This window comes from Miscanthus floridulus, chromosome 8, assembly GCF_019320115.1.
Source record: "Miscanthus floridulus cultivar M001 chromosome 8, ASM1932011v1, whole genome shotgun sequence".
NCBI lineage: Eukaryota > Viridiplantae > Streptophyta > Magnoliopsida > Poales > Poaceae > Miscanthus > Miscanthus floridulus.
The window spans coordinates 222352158-222371615 of NC_089587.1; the positions used below are offsets into that span (position 1 = coordinate 222352158).

The 19458-nt window shown below is 47.5% G+C and overlaps 2 protein-coding genes, 1 long non-coding RNA gene and 1 pseudogene across 3 annotated transcripts; 3 read left to right on the forward strand and 1 right to left on the reverse strand.

Moving 5' to 3' along the window:
* The first annotated feature begins 412 nt into the window (after positions 1–412).
* Positions 413–1944, forward strand: LOC136478272 (arabinogalactan protein 1-like). The gene has a single exon (XM_066476636.1). The coding sequence runs from the start codon at positions 551–553 to the stop codon at positions 1205–1207; it is 657 nt and encodes a 218-aa protein (XP_066332733.1). The 5' UTR covers positions 413–550; the 3' UTR covers positions 1208–1944.
* A 2257-nt stretch (positions 1945–4201) lies between these two features.
* Positions 4202–6637, reverse strand: LOC136478273 (transmembrane 9 superfamily member 11-like). The gene has a single exon (XM_066476637.1). It carries the CDS (start codon positions 6494–6496, stop codon positions 4511–4513), a length of 1986 nt encoding a protein of 661 aa, XP_066332734.1. The 5' UTR covers positions 6497–6637; the 3' UTR covers positions 4202–4510.
* Positions 6638–7033: 396 nt separating this feature from the next.
* On the forward strand, positions 7034–8788 carry LOC136475095 (uncharacterized; annotated as a pseudogene).
* Positions 8789–9697: 909 nt separating this feature from the next.
* Positions 9698–11101, forward strand: LOC136475096 (uncharacterized). Its single transcript, XR_010763090.1, has 2 exons — positions 9698–10274; positions 10448–11101. It is a non-coding gene; the product is annotated as an uncharacterized lncRNA (long non-coding RNA).
* Positions 11102–19458: the final 8357 nt, after the last annotated feature.

Genomic DNA, 19458 nt, shown 5'->3' on the forward strand with positions numbered 1-19458 from the left:
AAAAAAATCGATTTCCTTTTTTCATCGTCTCATCGCTAGATAAAAAAGATACGGATATTTTTCGACTGTATTCGAGATCGAATTTGTTTAAAGGGTTCTGATCTTTTTGTATTTGAGTCCGGATATTCAACATCAGATACCGTATTCGTATCCGAATACTCAAATCACATATTTATGACGTCGATATCCAATCGTATCCTATCCGATATGGTTAACACTATCCGTATTCGAATTCGAATTCAGACAAAAATATAAAATAAATATAATATCAGTGATATCCGTTCGTATCTGATCCGTATTCATCTCTACTCATAATGAAATTAAAAAAAAGGACAAATTCTGGCTACGCACGCAACGCAACCCCCTCGCCCGCTCCGGTCCGTCCATATAACCCGCTCCACCGCGACCCGTTCGTCTCGTCTCGCGTTTGCTTTCTCCATCTCTCTCTCCCCTCCGCCCCCGTTCCTCTGTTCCCCTCCCTCTTACGCTAGGGTTAGCCAGGCAGCAGCCCTCCTCGCGAATCTTCCGTAGCGACCCCGACCCGGCGACCATGGCCACGGCGATTCTCAGATCCCATGACGCGCTCAACAACAGGATGCATCTCGACGCGTACACCCCGTCCCCGGCGAAGCCGCGCCGGCGCCGGAGCCCCAAGCCGTCGGCCGCGTCCTCGCCGCCCGCTAGGTCCGCAGCGCCCATAGCCTCGCCGCCGCCGAAGCCTGCGGCGGTGCAGAAGACCGCGACTCCCGCTAGGGGGCCCGCGGCGCCTGGCCGCCGCTCGCCGCCGGCCAGGCCGGCTGCTTCCCGGAAGCAGCCGTCCCCCACCAAGGAGAAGCCCAAGCAGCGGCTTGTCATGGAGGAGGTCCGGATCCTCAAGCGCGGCGAGGAGCCGCCCGCCCCCGCTCCCGCGCCGGTGGTACCAGCGCCCACCGTGGCGCAAGCCGCGCCGGCGGCAGCGGTTGACCAGCGCGTTCTCTTCTCCACTGGCCGGATCGGGCCGCAGGCGCCCGCCGTGGTGCCGATGAAGAAGATGGTGGCCGCCCCCGCCGCCGCCGCAGCCAACGCGGCCGTCTACGCGGGGCCGGCGTTTTCTGCCGCGGCGCCCGAGCCGAGCTCACTCCCCATGCCAGCCTTCTTCCTACGGCGCGCGGAGTCCGAGGCCACCCGGGGCCTCCGGTGCCTCCTCCGCATCGGCGAGCTCGCCTGACACGGCTGACGTCTCTCAACCAGCCTGTCTACTACTCCGTTCACCCTTCGGCTTCGTCTCTTCTCCTCTTCCTCCTCGTCTCCGGTGGTTCCTTGATCTATGGATGGTTGGCGCCTGATGGGCGGTTGTTGGATCCGATGGAAAGCTAGCTTCTCCGGATCGGATCAGATCACATCTCCCGGTAACCGTTCCGATCAACCTCTTCCGGTATTTTTTCAGAGGAAAGGTTGGCCAACGGGCTTCCGGTGGTTGGATTTGGTGGACTTCGGTTAGGTTCACATATCGCTTGCAGTTCGGTTCGCTTCAATGGAAAGCTGATGTCTTTAGGTTAGAAGAAAGAATAACTACGAGTAAGAAGGAAGGATGGCTGCTAGATTGGGTAGCTAGCTGTTGGCTGCTTGGTTCTACAGTAGCTTGGAGCTTGGTTCTAGGTGTTGTAGTGGTGGTGGTGGTGGTGTTTGGTTCAGGAGTTGGGATTAAATTAGCGTCTGAAATAGTTGTTTGGTTTAGGTGATCTTATAGACGACCTGATTATGATTCAGGGTAGTTTATCGTTGCAATAATCTAAGGTCTGGTGTGCGTTTGATCTGTGTGAGTTCTGAGTTAGGTGAGTCATGAACTAAGTTATGTGATGTTTAGTAGGTCAGGTGAAGTTCTTCTCTTATGTAAGATGTCAAGTTTGTATCTATCAGCTTAGCTGTGATATATATATATGAGTGGTAAATTTAGGTATGAAAGTTCTGTGTTGGTGCCTCTTGATCAGGAATGGTTAACATCTCTATCTCTATCTGCCTCTCTTGCTTGAAGCTGGAGAGATGTCGTCCTTCTAGATTACTGTTTCGGACTTCAACAAGAGTTTGCGTGGATTGAACTTAAAACCTTCTAATTTACTGTTTCAGACTTTAAGCTAACACAAGACTGCGTGGATTGAACAATCGGCGAGCTTTGTGCCGCGGTAATCGCTCTGTCAAAGACTTCAAACCAGTGCACGCAACAGTCTTAGATGAGCTTTTATATATATCTCATCAGAAATCAGAAAACAAAAAACCAAGACTTTAACCCAAGATATTGGGCAAACTCTGCACGTTCTGATGCCCAATCAAGCATTTCTTCTCTGAACTTTTGATGTTCGAGGCCAGAACCTTACTGGAATGCCTAAAACTGGTTGCGTGCAGGTTGAAGTATTCTTCTTTGGAGCGTTTGAACGTGCGTACTCCTCCTTTCCACTACTCTGACCTTCCGGTTGTTGACCCACCGCTGAAGCTTTCGCCGGCTCGCCCGTGCTCTGCTGAGTCAATTTGACTCCGTATGCCGGACGCTGCAGGATGACTGAAGAAGAAGAAGTAACCCTCGGAGCTTTCCGTCTTCTTTGGCCAGCAAGCGGGAGACTGGCGACCCCATACGGCGTTGTACGTGTCCTTACCTGCGATCGTTCGGCCACCTGATCGGTGGATGCCGTTGCCACTCTTGTGGTGGCTGGGAGACTGGGACAAAGGGGCCTTGCGAGTTGCGACTACGAGCAAATGAATGGAACCAAAACCATCTTGTTTGGCAGCCGGCCGACCTCTTGTTAGGTCGGTTGGGTGCGCTGAGCTGGTGCTGAGCAAGAATCAATCGTCCCGAGTTTGTTTTCGAAAGCGATATATATACGAGTATACTCCTATATAGACGTCAGTGGAAACGAACAGCTAATTCGTTACTCCAACCAATTGACATTCGTCAACCCAACATCTCGTGCGTCGTCAGTGACCAACTAACGGGAGTTCACGGAACTTTTTAACATCGTGAACCACTGAAAATTCTTCAATGGCGTCGATTTTACAATGTCTCAAAATACAGACAAGTACCTAGAGTCTAGACCGCCACCCGCAATTCCAACATGATCAAGACAACAGGTTTTACTCCCGAGCAAGAACGATAAAAGGAGAAAACACGTCAAGCATTTCTGCATATACTTGTTCAAGACACTACCATTTGGGTGATTCACTGATTGGGCAACAGATACGTCTTACCACAAGGTTAACAGCGTGAAGAGTTTACTAACTAGAGTACTGTATTATCATAGTCTATCTTGCACCTCGGTAACTTTATTTACAGTTAAAAATGCAGTCTTTGATGTACTCAAGCAAAGAGCACTGCAACCTACTGTCCACGGATCAGTGAGAGCATCTATTTAGGTCAAAAGTTGACCCAAAGCAACACAGTGATCCCTAGAACTGAGAAAGCAATCTCCTGCCTCATAATTAAGCCAAATTTCACCATTCAATGAGAATTCATGATCAAGGGAAAAAAAACATCATTGACAGCCCACTACACGTTTGTTATTGGACTTGAGGGCCCTTATTTTACAATCTTTGCAAACAAGTTGCTGTGGCAGGACTGCAATCACCTCTGCATTTTGGATTTAGCAACCTGACAAGCTGACACATGGGAGGATTCTTAAGGAAACAGCCAGATACATCAATTCTGTGCTCCATTAGCAAAGCAATGCAGAATCTAGAACGCTAGACCATTACTAATATATCTAAGGAACAAAACAAAACAAACTAGACAAATCTAGATTACAACAGGATACAGCAGCAGACACCATTAAGGCTGTGAAATCGAAGAACTGGTGGGTTATTGTCCCGTTTGGTTTGAAGCTGAGGGCATTAGACAAATTACTGACTAGGAAACAGTTGGTTGACAACATTTATACATAAGCACTACGAATTATTGTTTGTAGTGATTAAAGGGTTTAGAAAAGAACAGAAAAAGGGAAGATAAAAGCACGGTTACTTTGGTCACAACTACTAATGTTGTGCTGGCTCTGAAATTGTTGGGTGATCTTATATACAGGTAATAAGTTGCATGAAAAACCAGTACGTTGATACTTCACTCAGCACATACATATTCATGATGACAAAGTAATGAGCAGATTAAATAAACTTGAGCAAAAATAACCATAGGTTAACAGAAGGATCTATTAGCAGGCAGCGATAACAGGATCTAACATTCAGGGGAAATGTCAATAAACATAAATTGAAGCAGATATGGTACTATGCGTACATATTGAGATATAGTAATGGGAGTCTAAACAACTATAGTAACGCCACATGTGAATAAAGCAATTCAATCTATTACATCGTACAAGCTGCTAACACCTCTCCATAAATCCATTGATGAATCCTAGCCCTTACAATAGTTATTCAGGCTCTTGTATACCAAAAGATGACATGAACTAAGATTTGTGACTACAAACTTTTCAGTGTCCATTCTGCTCACCTCTCACTTGACTGATTTGAATCCTCAGCAGGAAGAAACCTAATCTGCTTTCACCGACGCGAAAAGATAGTGGACAAAGCAGAATGATGAAATAAACCCAACTGTGCCAGTTGCTAGCATGATAGCAATCACCATGAAGAGCGAGTATCCGATGTAGAGGGTCGCAGACACTGGTCCACTCAGGCTTTTGAGGTCAAAAACGAGATAGTTGATGGAGTACAAGAAAATGTAGATTGCCACCGATCCAGATGAGAAGAATGACTTCCACCACCACTTCCAATCCTCGACGCACAGGTGCATGTAAGTCAGAACCAGGGAAACCTCAGCACAGACAATAACCAGGAGCAGCAAGACGATGAAGAGGAACCCAAAAACATAGTACACACGGCCCATCCATATGCTTGACATGATGAAGAAGAGCTCGATGAATAGGGTGCCAAAGGGCAGTGTACCAGCACCAAGAACCAACAGCCAGGATGGGTACTTCTGAGGAGGAATTTCACGAGGGATCTGGTTCGTGCGGACAGGGTACTCAATATGTGGCGCCTTGGCACCAAGGAACCCACCAACAAGCGTGAGCGGCACGGAGATGCAGAACCAGAGCAGAAGCAGCACAACAAACAATGAAAAGGGGATGGCGCCAGTGCTGTGGCTTCCCCACAACAGGAAGTTGAGTGTGGTCAGGATCAGGAACGCAATGCCAGGGAAGAAGCAAGCCACTCGCCATGAAACACCGACCCACCCAGAGTGATCCCCACACTTGATCGTCTTCCATACTCGAACACCAACGTATCCAGCCAATATTCCAAGGACCAGATAGAAGAACAGCATGCCGGTGATCAGAGTACCACGGGAGGCTGGGGACATGAACCCAAGCGCAGCAAACAGAATGGTCACGACCGCCATCCCAAGGATCTGAACACCGTCCCCAACCATGACACAGAGCAGCATCGGGTTGCTTGGAGCACGGAACACATCACTGACCACAAGCTTCCACCCAGACAGCTCCTCATTCATCTGGGCCTGCGCCTCACTGTGAAGCTCCTCATACTTGGTGAGATCACGCCTCACGGTCCTCAGCAGAATGACAAACACAATACCAGCAAGGAAGGCAATCACCATGAGGGAGTTGAGAATGGAGAACCAGTGCACCTTGGCCCCCTCCATCTTGAGGTAGGCATCCCACCTGGAGGGCCACTTGATATCGCTCTCCACGAAGTTCACCTCGTAGGTGTAGACAATGGGCTCGTTCTCCTTGATGCTCATGGACACAGTAGTCGGGTCGCACTTGATCTTGTTGGGGTACTGGTCGTACATCTTGCGCGACTTGACGTCCTCCGGGTTGTGCTTGATGCTGCAGGGCACGACCTCGAATCCGACCACCATCCAGCCAGGGGAGGAGGCGGCGTCCTTGGTCCCGGACGGGATGGCGTCGGTGGCGTCTGCGGCGCCCATGACGCGCACGACATTGGCGTCCTCGTACTTGTGGACGAGGACGGTGAACTGGAGGTGGTTGAAGACGTAGTAGTCGACGCCGACGCGGATCCCGACGGGGTACCCCGTCCAGCGCATGAGGTAGTCGTCCTTCCTGGTGTAGCGGATGGCGGGGAGGTTGTCGAGGATGAGGTTGACCTGGTACATCTCGTCGATGCGCTTCTTGAGGAGCGCGAAGGCGTCGGGGCCCAGCGGCGGGGAGCGGCAGAGGAAGACGTCGGACTCGTTGGTGTACATGCGGAAGCGGTAGGGCGAGTTCTCGATGCGGTCGCCCATAAGGAGCTCGCCGAGGTTCTCGGCGCTGTCCTTGACCCCCTCTTGCGGCTCGCAGAAGGGGAGGCTGTAGTAGCTGAAGGGCATCTCGGTGTCGATGGAGGTGAGCGAGTTCACCTTCACGTTGAGGTAGTCGCCGGCGTTGTACTTGTGCGGGTAGCTCCCCGGGAGGTAGAACCCGCGGGCGCCTGGCAGCGCCGCCGCGAGCAGCGCGGCCGCCGCGACGGCGAGGAGGAGGAGCGCGCCGGGGCGGGCCATGGATCTGGATCGGCGGGGGCGCGCGGATCTGGGCCCCGCGGCAGTAGGGTCTGGGGTGGGCGGGCGGGTCGGTTGTGGCGCCCGGCCCTGCTCCGGCAAGGAGCTCGCCGGAGGAAGGCGAGGAGGGGGTGTCGGTGGCGGCGGAGCAGATCTGGTGGGGGGCGGGGCGGGGTGGGTGGGGACGAAATGACACGGGGGAGGAAGCGGGGGGCGGTGGTGTGGTTTATAAGGCGTTCATCACATCGCTGTTGCTTGAGGACTCTGGGAGGGAGGGAAGCAACGGGGAGGATTTTTTTTTTTTTAGGCTTTTACCTGCGTATCTTAAAAAAAAGGGAGAATGGTGTTCTTACCCCTGTCCAATAAGCTAATTGTGATTTTGCCCTTTCTTTTTCAACTTTGTGTTTTTACCCTTGTTATTTTGAATTGAATGGTCCGTTTACCCCTGCTTTTAACGCCCGTCAGATGGACATGGATTAAACGAATTAAAAAAATTCTAAATCAGAAAAACAAAGGCCATATGACCCTAGTGCCCCTTATCCTTATCTCATCTTCCCAAACGCAGGCGTCGTCGCTCACATCGGCTTGAGCGCGGCTTTTCCAGCGGCGGCGGCTGCAGAAGCACCAAGGGGAGGGGAGGCCACGACTCCAGGTTCGGGCGCAGGGAGGGGATGCTTCTAGGGCGCGGGGCTGCCTCCCGGTCGCGGCTCCAAGGTGCGGGCGCGGCGGCCGCCCGCGGGTCGGCGTGCGCACGCCCTGCCGCGGCTCACCGGCGACGTCCGCCTGCAGGTCTCGGCATCCGCCCGCAGGTCCCGGCGGCGCCCGGCCGCGGGTCGTCTTCTTCCTCTGGGGTGCCCGGCTTCGTGGCTGCAGGGGCGGGCGGAGCGGCATCAGGGCGGGCGGAGCGGGCGGCTCCTGTGCCTGGACTCTGATTTATATCCCGGGTTCTAATTTTGTTGCAGCTCGATGCTGAAATGCCCGCACTCTGCGCCGCCGAAGCCTCCGAGGGCTCGGTTCGCGAGGCTGAGCGCGGAGACAGAGGCCGCGGAGAAGGCACCGGCGAAGCCCAAGCCAAGGGTCCAGCGGATCTGTGCCCTGCGAGCATCCCCAATCCGTACCAAGGCTGCGAGGGTCGAATGTCCCAGCGAGAGGAAGAAGGCACTGACGACGCCGCGGAGCAAGGCCGTCCGGCCGAGGCCGGAGCTGTTCCACAGCGTGAAGCACCAGAAGGAGCCGTCCGCGGCTGCGGCCAGGAAGGGGACGGTCGTCAAGGCTCTGTTCACGAGCACGCCAAAGAAGGAGCCGGTCAAGACGCCGGCGGCAGACAAGGGCAAGGAGACGGTGTCCGAGGCCTGTTCCAAGCCGAGGAAGCTGAACTTGGCGTGCCGGGAGGTGCCGAGCAGGTACATGAATCAGCAGAAGAATCCGAAGGCTGCCAAGAAGGGCGAGGAGACGACGGTGGCCAAGAGCGAGAAGCGGGGGCAGGAATCCAAGATGAATGCCAAGAAGAAAATTTTAGTACGCTCAGTGAAGTGTGCTAATGCCGAATCTGATAGAAAGAACCGAAATGGTTGCAGCAGCACTGTTGCAGACGAGAACTCACTCGCAGAAACTGCTAGCTCCGAGCCTCCGATCAGGAAAGGAAGGTGGTGCTGCAGGAATTGAGAATTGAGGTGGATACATCGCGATCTGACAATTCCGATGACAATAAGGAGAATCTGTCGAGTGCTCCGACTGAAGAAGCATTGGACAGTTCACATTCTGAAAGTAAAAACAGACAGTTGGAGAACAATGAGAATGTTCCTCTGAAGGAGAATGTTGCTCTGAAGGTAACTATGACTGTGAACTGATGGTACTGAAAAAGAAATGGAGCTTTTTTCCTGCAGTTCGGGTGTGAACAACCTGCCATGCTGTTGTGGATCAAATGCAGGTGGCTAAATTGCAGAGCAAAGTGCATCAAGAGCAAGCAGGAAAGCTCAAGAAAACTACCAATCCTAGCCATTCAGGCTAAGGACTGATGTGAGTTTCTACACCCTCAGATTCTCATTGTACTGCAGGATTAGTTACTACCAATCCCAGAGAAAAGGCAGCCGGTCACTGAGAATAACTCCATGGCAGTACTCAAGGATTCGAATAGAGGAGTGACGGTAAGTTCATCAGCTTCTAGACGCCCAGCATTTTCAAGTTTCAACAGCCAGGTCGCTGACTGCTCTGTATGTTTGCAATACAATGCAGCAAATGGACAAACACACCCATGGCAAGGGACGAGACAAGCCGACCTGCGGCAAGAAACAGGTGAGCATTGATGCTGCCAAACATTTCAACTCGAATTCAAACAAGTACTGGAGTTTTCATGCTGATCTGTGCTTACCATATTGTTCAGAAGAAACAAAGCACCCAGATTGTTCAGAAGAAGCAAGTACTGGAGTTTTCATCTCTAGTCAGTCTTCACGCGCCTACATGCTGAGCATGGGAGAAGGCGGCAGCGTCCAGGGCTATGCGACGCTGGACACACAGAAACACGGCGGAGTCTAGTCCACTGTCTACATATGAATATGAATCGATCTCTGTAGCATCTTATGTAATCTCCTATCCCAGCATTATGAACCTTTTGGTCCTAAAATTTTGAATATTTATCAATATTAAATCTGAGTTTAAATAATTGCAAGTTGTGCCAAATATGTTTGACCAAATTTAATCAATTGTCAGCATACAATAAAAAAGTCTAATTTCAAATCAGGGTAAAATCACAATTAGGCATAACAAACAGGGACAAAATCGCATGGGCATTTATGTCCTTTTGTACAAAATTTAACACCGTTAGGGGTGGATGACGGAGCAGGGGCAAACTGGTGCTTCGTGAATGGCACAGTAGGGGTAAATTCACAAAGTCAAAAAAATAGGGGCAAAATCACAATTTCGATACAAAACAAGGGTACAAACGCAAGAGCCCCTAAAAAAAATGCTACTCTTTGCACCTCTATAAAGTTGATCGTCATCTACATGCTCTCGCTCGAACTTTTCTTTTCCCTTATGTCATTTCGTCGGCATTTGCTTCTAATGGTGGGTAACGGCTCTGGAGAATGACTCAGTTGCCCTTAGGCTTATAACGAAATGGGCGTCTAAACTTTTTCGTTACAAGCCCAAGGGCAACTGAGTCATTCTCCAGAGCCGTTACCCACCGTTAGGAGCAAATGCCGACAAAATGGCGTGAGGGAAAAGAAAAGTTCGAGCGAGGGCATGTAGGTGACGACCAACTTTTGAGGGGTACGCAGGAGTGTGGCATCTTTTTTAAGGGTACACAGGTAAAAGCCTCGGAATTTTTGGCGTGTGGAAGCTTCTTCCGCCGTGAATTCCCCGCGTTGCCCCTCTGCTAGGGGTTTTGCTGATCATATTGATACAGTGAGGGCTTTCGGCCTTCGTGGAGGAGGAAATAGGGAAAGTTTCTGTCTTTGATGATTGTTATTAAGGGTGTTTTTAATGACTAGCAAAAGTGTTCGCGCCTTGTAACGGGAGGAAAGCTATAGTGTCATCTAAAGTTTTGATATCTATGCATTGTTTTCTCATGAAAGCCATAGTTTTTCATTACATCACTATATTTTTATTGCACTCGACGTTATGCACAAAAACGTATATATAAATAATTTTGACTCAATATTTTGTTCTACATAAATAATCAATTGTATCTATGTCATAGCGCAGGCGAACACGAAGGGCCAAGGGCACCTTCCAATTATAGCATCAAAGAATCAACAAATATAACGGAGCATACTGCATACCGGTGAGTTTATATAGTGTATAAACACTTTATCGTGCAATTGTTGTTAAAATTGAGACCAATAGCACATAATTAATCAACGAGGAAACATAATACCCTATCTTTTCTTTTCTATATTTTTTCTTTTTTCTTCTTTCTTTTTTTTCTTCCTCATCCTTCTTATCCTTATATGCTAGCTCGGACTCAGAGTCACATAGCCTTGTCCACTCGCACCCTGAGGCCTCCATCTCCATCCCCCTAAGCCTTGTCAAGCGGCCATGGAGCCCTGACGGGCTGACAGTCACGCACCCCGGTGGCCACGGAGCCCCGACGTGACCACGCCTCGATAGCTCCACGCGATGGCGTCCCGGCAGCTTAGCAAGTCCATGCAACGGAGCTCCGGCGGCTGCACGCCCCAACGACTTGGCAGCCTCGCCCGCTTCGCCGTCGCCTCTCTCCTCAATCTCGCCCTACGTCGTCGCCATCGCACATCCTCGCCTCGGTCTCACTCACGTCACCTTCTCGTCGGGTTGCCCCTCCGTTGCTCGACCTCGCTGCCGTCTCCATGTAGCGCCATCATCGTTCTGGCCTCAGCATCTTTTCCATCGCCTCACCTGCGCTGATATGGTGGTTTAATTTGTATTTTATTTGATCTCATCTATTGGATTCATATTTATTTATTGAGTCATTGTATTTCTCCTATTGGATCCATATGGGGAGTTCATTACGCTGGAGGTGTGGACACAAACCAAGGAAAGGAAATTTATTGAAGAGTAGATCCAAACTGAATGAGACTTTGAAAAGAGGATTACCAGACAAAACTAGAATCCGAATAGAGACCAGAGTTGGACAATTGTGGTAGAAATTTTACCTCTTTATTACTAGGTATAGATATAGATGTGGCTTAAAGCGCTGAATTGATTTTTTCAATTATTAAATAGTGTAAAAGGTAAGAGATTAGCGTGGACCGAAGAGATAAGTCTCGTATATTTCATGATATATCTCTATCTCATAGCACGATATCAAGGTTGCTTGTTGCAGCCTTTCCCCTATATATATATATATTTTTTTTTTAACTTTGAACTAGTGCTACCTTGTACTGGATACGCCATTAGACCAACTGATTTTCATAATTTATCTGTTCTCTAAAATCACACATGTTTTTTAATACAATCATATGCATGCAGGCGCGCATCTATAAACACGTACACATCATATCTCCATGAGCATATTCGAATGGTCGAGTTGGCGGATCTCGAGGTTGACAAAGTTATCATTGGTGCCTCAGCATCGACAGGCACATCGTCTACTAATGAAAAGAATAACACCGTTAAATTCTGAAGTCTCGTTGTCTACGGTTATAGATTTAAAACCCGACACAGAGAATGTAACTAGTTGAGCTACACTTAGTTCGTTAAAACTATAAAACACACTGCAGTACCCTAGAGTCCCGAGAAAGGTTGGTGCGGTGCTCTCGCTCCCATCCAATTTTCAGATCTGGGGTGTCACTGTATTGACCGAGATCTAGACTAAAGTTTGGTCGACGGAGTAAGGTCAACCCTGCGAAGCCATGACTCCACGAGCTTACTGCTTGATCGCACCTAAGACAAGATTAGTTTACCGCAGGGTTTACATTTGTTAATAACAGACCCTCCCCTTTGGCTCTACTCGGCATCTGTCCATGTCCATAGGCCAGTGGCTGGTGAGTGCGTGCCAATTGGAACCGGCGGGTGGGTAGCCCGTAGCCGCCCTGCCCTGCTCTTCGCTCTGTGCTACTGCTCGGTGGGTCCTGTCGGTTCCTCCGTCTCCGTCAGCCCTCAGCCGTCAGTGTTCCTTGTATATGCATCAACAGTGATTCTTCTACTTCCATGGTGCTGCTGACTAGCTGAGCACACTCGACGCCGACGTCTCCTCAACAAGGCACCACCATGACACGCTGGACTCTGGAGGGCCAGTCAGTGTACTTGTCGTAAACCTTTTCCCTGATCGGGCAAAAAGCGAAACTTAGTACAGGTTTAAGAAATGGCCTTGGACGGACAGGACGGACAGGACCAGCTCGCCTCTAGCCCGTCGACGCGTCCAGTCCAGACGGGCACGGGCGGCTGCTGCTGCTGCTGGTCCAAGCACGAGAACAGTGGGCAGTGTCAGGCATCGTAAAACGGCAACAAACCCTGAAGGAGCAGTGGCACCATGAATCATCAACCTACCACGTTGAATGCCAGCGCACGAGCAGATCCAATGGCGTCGTGGTCGTGGTGTTTCACCGACTCCCGGCTCGACCGCACCAACGCCAGATCCAACGGCACGCACCGTCTTGGGAGAGCAGCGGACTGGACCTAAAGATGGCAACGGGGAATTCCCCATCGGAGGTTGCCTCCCCATCCCCGTCCCCGCGGGGAGAAAAAATCCCCGTCCCCGTCCCCGCCAAAGCTCACGGGGACGATTTCTCCCCCATCCCCGCCCCCCGCGAGGGGAAAAATCCCCGTCGGGGATCCCCGTCCCCGCATTTGTTCATCACCATTCAGGTTAATCCATCATCATTCACATGAGTTCATCGACACAATATTAGAGTACACCACGAATCACAATCCAAAAATAGCTAAATAGCAAGAAGCAGGATATTAATCATCACAAAGGTGTAGAACTAGGGTTATTGCTGTTATATATACTCAGAAGACATTGGGCCTTCGTGGGCTGGTTGGGGCCATCAGGAAAGAGAGCAAAGCCTGTATATAAACGGGGCGGGATGCGGGTATCGGGGACGGGGAATGCTCCCCCAGACCCGTCCCCCGCCAAACCCGACGGGGGACGTTTTCTCCCCGTTTAGATCCCCGTGAAGGCATATTTGACTCCATCCCCGTCCCCTAATAGGGGAATTCCCCGCGGGGAATCGGGGATCGGGTCCCCATCTTTAACTGGACCGCGTGCCGCCGCCCACCGACACCCGTGGGCCAGCGTCCGTGGTTGGGCTTCCGCGCACGGACGCACTCTGGGCCGGTGGGACAGCGTCGCGCGCGTGTTGTGCCCGAGGAGGCCGCGCCGTGAGGGCCGGGCTTCGCTGGCTGCCCGAGCCGAAATTGCTGAGAGCCGTGACCCGTCCCGCCCAATTGTTTCCTCTCGCCCACGGGCCACGGCGCACGGCGCGCTTGCTGCCCATCAGATTGGGCCTGGGCTCAGCCGCTGAGGCACACCGTAGCCTTTTTTTCCCCCTCTCGTTTCGATACGTTGGGAGCAGGCCCGATAGTAAAATGATGGTTGACCAACGACATGTTTTTTACAGTGTCTTCGACACATTTTTCTCACAGCACTTATTTGTACTAAATCATAAAGATTAGGTCAAACCAGCTTATTTTAAATATGCTTTTGCTTCATTTATACAGCTTCTTAGAGAAATGTTTTTTTACCGCTTTACTAAACATGTTCTATGTCGACACAACTAAGCTCCAGTTCAAAATGCGATTTTTTTTTCTTATGTTACTGTATTTTTTTTCTCATGTTTTTTTATGAAACTCAATAAAGTTTTGTAAAAGTTCTACTTCCTCTACACTAAATTTTAAGTAACTCTAGCTTTTCTAGATACCTAGCTTTTACCACTACCTCAATTCCAAATTATAAGTCGTTTTAATTGTTCTATAAACATAGATTTCTTTATGTACTTAAATATAAATTATGTCTAGATACATAGTAAAAAACATATCTTGAAAAGCCAAATCGTCTTATAATTTTAAATGACGGCAGTATATATCCATAAATAATGCATATTTAGATAAGTAGAAAATTAATTTAAAACGGAGAGAGTATATTTCAATTGGACCCTGAACAATTGAATAAGTTCGGATGACCAGGTGAGAGGCAATTTATGGCAACAGTTATACTCTCTCCGTACCACAAAGAGTGGTATTCTTACTTTTCGAAGAAGTTAAATATTTTTAACTTTGATCAAATATATATAAGAAAATATTAATGTTCATGATTGAAAGTGCATCTAGCTCTTTAGTGGGTTTTGGATGATTGGATGACAACGTGATTAAAGGTCTAACCCATTTGCTAAGTGTGGACAGGTAATAGGTTATCTCACAGGTACTTAATAAAAGCCAAAATGATGTGTTGTTGTATAAACAATCTAGTTCAAGCACAAGACGATAATGCAAATAGAATTCATACAAAGACATATTTATTATGGGATTTTCATGTACTATATGAAAACAAGCTCGTAAGAATTAATTAATGAGACATGAGGAATTACATATGGAATGGTCTCGTATTTGAAGCTTGCTGAATTAAAATGAAAAAGATAACAATACATATGAATGGATGATTCAACACAAGATGTGACTTGATGGCTTGAGATAGTGAAGATAGCAAGGAAAGGCTTCGAAGTACTAAGCAAGGGTGAAGGACAAGCGACGGCTTAGCGGCCGAAGAACCTAGCTAAGGTGAAGAAAAAAGTACTTGCATTTAGTTGAGGTACTAGTCAAGCTATGATGGCCATATTTATGTTGAGGATCAAATCATTATTGGAGTATTTGATGGAAGTGACTTGATATATTTAGGATTATTCAAATTTGATGAATAGAATCAAGTCACGTGCTCAAGATGGCTATGCTCAAGTGAAAAGGTCAATATCAACATGTTGGCACCCTTACTTGATGAAGATTGAAAGAGACGACATTAATTCAAAAGAGGTCAACTCAAGCGGTATAAATTCATTTTTCCTTTAATCTTGAGTTTAATAGGTATGTTGTACTATTAAGAGGGATGCATCATATTGATAGATAATGTTTCATAAGTGCTCAAGCCAACCCATATGAGTTTTGAGTGTTTGAGAGACAAAAGAGCTAACCTATGTTTTGCTGATTTGGCAATACCAGACATGTTCGGTATGTGCCCAGTCACGATAAAATTCTTGTTGTTCTCGGGTTGGTTTGTTGGAAGTTTCGACGGTCGGGAGTTCCAACGTGTCACGCTTAACTGACTTAGATGATTCACTGTCCTGGTCATACCGGACGTGTCCGGTATGGACGACCAGAGGCCAATGGCTAGTTTTCAAATGCCATGAGGGTCAGGAGTTGCGACGCGAGTCGGGAGTTTCGACGACCGAAAGTTCTAGCATGTGTCGGGAGTTCCGACAACTCACAAACTTCAACTCAGTTACTTAGTTTTCAAATATGCTGAGGGTCAGGAGTTCTGGCATTCATCGGAAGTTCTGATGCCTCACATTGACACTGTAACTTAGTTATCGTTGGCGTAGTGTAAGTCATACCGGACGTGTCCGGTATGCATATCAGACGTGTCCAGTATGGCAACAGCTATAAAACGGCTAGTTTTTCTAAGAGGGCTATAAATACCCCTAAGCCTCCACCTTTGGAGGCTGCTGATTCTGCTGATCCTATAGCATGTTTTTGAGCTTTGCCAACTCTTCCAACCCTCTTTTAGTGAGTGATTGATCAAATTTGCCAAAACAAATTGTGGGTTGAGTGAAATTCAAAAGGAGAGCAATCCTACCACTTGAGTACTTGTGCATATTATCAATCTTATGATTTGCATTTGTTACTCTTAGACTCTTTAGTCCTAGATAGTTAGGTGTCGTCGGAGAACACCCAAGAGATTGTGGTGTGCCTCAGAAAGTTTGTAACGGTCGATTTCGCCGCCTCAGAATCAACTAGTGGAAGGAGGAAAAGAAGTTAAAAAAGACTCCAGCTAGAGTGACCTTCATGGTACCCTCTAGGGCTGACCTCCGCTGGGTCACCCGCAGCCCCCTCAACGGAGAGTAGGACTCGAATGAGTCTGAACTTCGGTAAAACAAATATCATGTCTCAATTCGCATTTCATTTGATATTTGTGTTGCTCCAGCTCTTGTGCAGGTTCTCTATGTATATTGTCATCTCTGTAGGTGCTTATAGTTTGGTTTGAAGATAGAAATCAAAAGGAGCAAGTTCGGGGCTGATCTGCAGAAATCGTGTATACCAGACACGTCCGGTATTAGAGCTTAGGGCTGAATATTATTTGATCTCTGTTCTAACTTTGTGTTGTAGGGTTGTAGCTTCTAGATATATTCTTTATACCTTGTTTACTCTGTGGCTAACTTGTGAGGGGTGGTATTACTCTTAATTTGGAGTTTCTATTTTGGAAACTTCCTTTTCTAATTGTTTTCGCATTTAAAGGTGTTAATTTTTAGAAATGCCTATTCATCCCCTCTAGGTGGCATCCTAGGTCCTTTCAATTAGTATCAGAGCAAGGTTCTCACCTAAAGCTTTACCGCCATGAGAAAAGGACGTCGACGTCTATCGAGTTGGAGCCGGTGCTTCTCCAAAATGATGGTTCAGACGTTCTACCTTGGTCAATACATGTACTCAATGCTTTTAGAGATATTAGTCCTCTTGTTGATCATATTGTGGATGTAAGTATACCTCTTTCTATAGTTGATTGGAGCAACTACAAAAATTTGTCAAAAGAGAAAGAGATATGCGTGCAACTCAATGCTCAAGCTATTAATATTATTTTGAGTACATTGAGTGCAGAGGTTCAAGATAAGGCAATCTTTAATGGACAACCACCTTCGGAGAGTGCTCGTCTCATTTGGACTAGACTTTTTTATTTATATAAAAAATCCAAATGTGATGATGCACTTGAAATCAAGTCAATGGAAAGTATATCCATTGTGTCTTCATGCAGCGAAGAAGCCTCATAAGACCTCAAGAGCGCTGAGCCAAAGCAAGAAGTGCAAGTAGTGCATGACTTGCTGTTTGCCTACACATACCAGACATGTCCGGTATTGCCGAGGCAGCAGAGCAGTAAGCAGCTATTTATAATGATGCTCAAGCCCGGTGACGACCAAGTGATGAGTCAACCTCAGTATCTCATGATACTCATCACTTGTGTCTCATGGCCAAGAAAAGTAAGAAGAAGAGTAACAAGAAAGATCAAGAGAAGGAGAAAGCACAAGTGGATGATCAAGATAAGAGTGATGTTGAAGTTGAAGACAACTACAACCTTGATCATCTCAACCGCAAGGACAAGTTCATCATCATGAAGATAGTTGAAAAGAATGATGAGCTTGAAGAAGAGATTGAGAAGCAAGAGCAATTGCTTTAAAAGCAAGAATTGTTTCTCATCTCTAAGATGGAAGAACTAAAGGCTCTAAGTGAAAGATATAAAAAATTGTCAATTGAGCATGCTTTAGTTACTAACTCCTCTTCTAGTGTTTCACAACTAGAGAAGGAAAACTTTGAGCTCAAGGCAAGGCTAGATGAACTATCAAGCAAGTATAATGTGCTACAAGCAAACTATGTTCACCTAAAGTGCTCTCATGATGAAGTAGTAGAATCAAGCATCATGCTTGAGGTGGCTCATGAGGTTGTGATCACATCGGTAAAATTTTCTCAACTTCTCACACATTCACTCACTAGTACACCATCTCAATTAAATATTTCTTGTACTAATGAATGTGCTCCTCAAGTAAGCCAATCTTCGATTGAGCTAAATCTCATGGAAAACATAGAGCTCAAAGAAGAGGTGGAAAGATTAAAAAAAGATGTGATTCAGTTGAAGGGTAAGGAGAAAGCACAACCTTCTTAAGATAACCGTGATAACATAGTGAAGAAGTTTGAAAGGGGTTCAAACCTTGCTTTCTCCAAAACTCAACAAAAGAATCACATCTCAAGAAAGGCCAACACAACCAAGAGCAAGAAATATGAAAAAAGGTTATGCTATGGTTGTGGATTATATGGACATGAGTGGGCCATGTGTCCACATAAGAGTTGGGCCGACAAGTGTGAAGTGGCCAAACAAAAGGCCTCAAACAAGTTGGCTAACCAAAAGAAAAGTGATGGACAAAGCGCTTGTCTCGTAAGCAAGAAATTGGGGCATCCTACCAAGAAATGCTCAATGTACAAAGAGGCAAGAAAGAAGCCCAAGTTGTAATAAGAAGATGCTATGGATGCAATGAGACGGGACACAAGATTGATACATGTCCATACAAGCAAAACAAACATAAAGCAAACAAAGGCCGCATATACTATGCTTGTAGAAGAATGGAGCATTTAAGCTATGAATGCCCAAATGATATGAAAGGATCTAACAATGCCTAGAGGGGGGGGTGAATAGGCGTATCTAAAAATTTACTACAAATACTAAGTTCAAATTTGTCAGCCACTACCAGAAGTCCCGATGTTTGGGTCGGAACTCCTGACGTTGTTAGAAGTTTCAACGCAAACATTAGTAGTTCCGACACCTACGTGAACTACAAAAGTAGTGCTAAATTTAACTTTGCAGATAAATAATCTTACAACCTCACTTCCTAGTGGTTTGGTGAAGATGTTGGGTCACTCCCTTGACGCCGTAATGCCTCCAAACCGTAGATCAAGTCCAAACCCTAAAATGGAGATTTTGGAGACAAAGAGATAAACATATACAAGTAATCTCAACAACAACAAGCACGCGGGACACAAGGATTTATTCTGAGGTTCGGCAACCCCACAAAGGAGCTCCTACGTCCTCGTTGTTGAGGTGACTACTAAGGTCAGAGTCTTTTCCACCTCCTTACCTCTCTCAAAGCGACCACAAAGGTCACTTGAGCTTTCCACTAAGAAATCGAAGGGTGATACAAACTTCCCAAGGCTCTTCCACAAGATGGAAGCTCTTGGGCAACGCCTAGCCGGCTAGGGACAAATCTCCAAGAGTAATAGATGCAAAATCAACCAGCTTGACGAAGAAATCAAGTGCTCAAGCTTTGCAAAGTGATGCTCTCACTTAATCCACTCTCCTTTCACTCAAACCCTAAGGGAATCGAAGATTAGAGCAAAGGAGGAAGGAGAGAGGTGCTTTTGTTGCTTGGGAGCTATTCAGCATGAAGTGAGTCAACTGTGAAAATAGTCCATAACGGTTAGAAGTGAAGAGAGGAGTATTTATACTCCAAGTGAAAATCCAACCATTCAGATCTACGTCGGAAGTCCCGACACAGATCTCGGGACTTCCGACGTTAATAGAAAACACTGTACACAAAGAGTCAGAAGTCAGTGCGTGCAAGTTAGTGTCGGAACTCCCGGCAAACGTTAGGACTTCCAACGTGCGTAGTAAACCAAACAGCCAGCACTACAGATGCCGAGACTCCCAGCTTGGGTCAGGTCAGTGTCGAAACTCCTGGCGAACATCGAGACTTCCGACGGTCGGAACTCCCGATGAACATTGGGACTTCCGACGTGCATAG